This window comes from Emiliania huxleyi (genome assembly GCF_000372725.1).
Source record: "Emiliania huxleyi CCMP1516 unplaced genomic scaffold EMIHUscaffold_26, whole genome shotgun sequence".
Taxonomy (NCBI): Eukaryota; Haptophyta; order Isochrysidales; family Noelaerhabdaceae; genus Emiliania; species Emiliania huxleyi.
In genome coordinates, this window is record NW_005200088.1 from 698,390 (window position 1) to 701,579 (window position 3,190).

Consider the following 3,190-nt stretch of genomic DNA (forward strand, 5'->3'; position numbering starts at 1 on the left):
GGGCCCCCTCCTTTTCCAAAGGAATTCAACCGGCGGGGGGGGCGGAGGGGGAAAAAAAAAAAAAGGGGGGGGGGGGGACCCCTTCCCAAACCCGCCCCCCAATGGATTTGGGTAATTTTGCCCAAAGCGGGCTTCCCCCCTGCCCCCCCCCCCCCCCACCTTCACCAATCCCCCCCCCCCCCCCTCTCCCTCCTCAAACCCTCCTTAGGAGGAGCGACGTGTGCAGGCAGTGCAGGCCGCGCGCACCAACTTAGCGAGCTTGAAGGTGCAGGAGAACTCGGCCACAAAAAAGAAGTACGATTCGATGGCGAAGACCGTCCACAAGCTCCCGGCTGATGTCAAGGAGTCGATTGACGCGGCGGCGGCCATCTTTGGGGCAAACCAGGTCGAGCCAAAGAGCAAGGCCCCCAAGAAGCGCAAGTGGTTCAACGGTGCATGGTCTTTCTTCGTGAAGTCCTACCAGCAGTTCTTCGGCTGGCAGTCATCCCCCGCTACGGCCCAATTCATCAATTCCACTCATCTTCTGGTGCCTAGCCCCGTGCAGCGGCGGTCCGGCAGGCTAGGTCGTCGCTGGAGCGCAGCCGCACCGCCTCGTGGCACGGCCTCAGGTCGGGACACACGTCGGTGTCTGCGAGCTTCCTGTGGCTGACACCTCTGTGCTTAGGTACCACCCACCGGCTCCGCGCCGCTTCCGAGAGCCGCAGGCCGGTGAAGCGCTCCACGAGCCGCATCGCCTCGCGAAAGCGCTCTGTCGGCGCCACGACGTCCGCCGCGGAGAGGTAGGCGTCGACGAGGGACCACTCCTCGGTCGAGAGGCGCGGCGGAAAGGCGTGCGTCACCTGGGCGCTCGAACGCTGTGGCGTCAGCAACCCGCCAAGCTGGCTGACACGTGCTTGAAGGTGTGCTGACAGAGAGCCTCTCCGGCGGCGGAACGCGCTGCCAAACGTGCCAGCTGAGCGGTGTGTATTGGTGGTCGCCTCTCGGAAGGGCCGCCTGCTTGGCGAGCGTGTGACGCTCCGCGTCGATGAGGATGTTGGTCTGCAGGTTGTTCGGCACCCACTGCGTGAAATTGTCCCCTGGCCGGCATGGGCCGTCGGCGGTCGCCTGCTCGCGTGTCTTCCCTGTGAAGTGGCACACACGGACCTGCCGCTGCCGCTGCCTGCCGGCGACGTCCCACTTGAAGAAGGAGAAGTACATCTCGGTCGGGTCGCGATACCTGCGCGACAGCTCTCAGGTAGTCACGCGTCCTCACCAGTGCCAGTGCTGCGGGAGGCACGGGCGCACCTCAGGATGAGCACCGCGCGGCACGAGGCCATGTGGCGCGCGAGTCGGATCTGGGGAAGGAGGTCTTCCATGAGAGGGTAGTGCGCCTCGATGCACGCCCAGCGGGCTTGCCCGCTCGCATCACCCACCGTGTCGTTCAGGATCTGCAACCACGTCTTGTGCACAAGCCCACGCCACCCGCCATAGTAGCGGCACTGGGAGGGCATGGACTGGAAGATGTGGCGCAGGGTCGTGCCTCCGTTCTTGTGCACGTGCCGATCAATCAGGAGGTTGCACTGCCCCATGGTTGCGGCTCGAGTGGCAGCACGGGCGTCGCTTCGTGGGTGCGGTTTTAGCAATTTTACCCTTGCCGGCGGGCTTCCCCCTTCCCCTCAGGACCTCGCGCCAAACTCGGCGCTAAGAGGGGTGTGCCTGTTGGATAGGCGTTAGTGCAGAAAAAAAGCTGTTGGCGTAAGTCCTTCTTGTGGATGCATGGAGCATGCTTCACCCTATCTTCCCAACTCCGAACCGAGAGCTACTTCGTCCCACCGCGCCGAGAGCGCAGAACCAAAAACACGCGTGACGCCTCGCGGCTTTTCGTGCGCCTTCTCGGGCGGGGCTGGGGCCGCCGCCCACGGCGGGCCTGCGCTCGATCGACCCGCACCGCCCTGGGCTGAGAGCCCCACCGGCAGTGCGCCAAGGTGCCGAGGACGACTCACTTGCCGCCGTACAGCGCGTTGACCTTCGCGACGAGCTTGTCGACGATGGATGGGTCCGCGAGGGTCGAGGTGTCGCCGAGTTGGTCCGCCTTGGCGCAGCGGAGATTGTGGGAGATTGTGGGAGATATGGGGAGATTGTGTTGGTCCGCCTTGGCGCAGCGGAGAGGTCAGCTGTGCGCGCGCGCGTGTGCGTGTGCGTGTGTGTGTGTGTGTGTGTGTGTGCGTCCTTCTGTCCGCTGCGTCGAGGGGTGGGGGCGTCTGCGCCTCGCGGCAGGCGATCTTGCGCAGCACGCGCCGCATGATCTTGCCGGAGCGGGTCTTCGGCAGGCCGGGCGTGCACACGATGAAGTCGGGCGAGGCGATGCCGCCGATCGAGGCGCGGATGGCCTGCGTGAGCGACGGGGAGATTGTGGGAGATTGTGGGAGATTGTGGGAGAGATGGGGAGAGATGGGGAGAGATGGGGAGACCGAGGCACGGATGGCCTGCTTGAGCGACGGGGAGATTGTGGGAGATTGTGGGAGATTGTGGGAGAGATGGGGAGATCGAGGCGCGGATGGCCTGCTTGAGCGACGGCAGCAGCTCGGCGTTCTCGGCGACGCCCTCCTTGAGGATCACGTACGCGAAGATACCCTGGCCCTTGACGTCGTGCGGCACACCAACCACCGCCGCCTCGACGCACGCCGGGTGGCCGACCAGCGCCGACTCGATCTCGGCGGTGCCGAGCCGGTGCCCCGACACGTTGAGCACATCGTCGACGCGGCCGGTGATCCAGATGTACCCGTCCTCGTCCCGCCGGCAGCCGTCGCCCGTGAAGTACTTGCCAGGGTACGGCTGGAGGTACGTGGCCATGTAGCGGTCGTGGTCGCCCCAGATCGAGCGGGCGATGCCGGGCCAACCTCCGAGGTACACGGAATCGAGTAGCTTGATTGCAGTGTCGTCAGCACAGATGCCGAGCATGATCCTGCCATGCCTGGTCTTAGTGGTGGCCTGCAGTGCGCAAACGGCCTCTTCCAATGGAGCTGGGGACAGCTCGACCGTCCAGGTATGGCGGCGTTTGCCCGTCTCGGTCTGCCAGAATGTGTCCATGACGACGGTACGGCGGCAGCCGTCCTCCTAGTAGTACCAGCGCCAAGAGTAGCCACTTCCTAGCCACTTACTAAGCACTTCCTAGACACCTCCTCGTAGCACCAGCGCCGCGCCTCGGGGT

The 3,190-nt window shown here is 64.9% G+C and overlaps 1 protein-coding gene across 1 annotated transcript in view; it reads right to left on the reverse strand.

Annotated features, from left to right (window-relative positions):
• Window positions 1-1,772: 1,772 nt before the first annotated feature.
• EMIHUDRAFT_64778 (acetyl-CoA synthetase) overlaps window positions 1,773-3,190 on the reverse strand; it is a gene marked incomplete at both ends in the record, with an annotated part of 9,897 nt that continues 8,479 nt past the window's right edge. Inside the window, one exon of the mRNA XM_005777579.1 lies at window positions 1,773-2,369. Coding sequence (XP_005777636.1) covers window positions 1,773-2,369 — 597 coding nt within the window. The remainder of the gene's footprint in view (window positions 2,370-3,190) is intronic.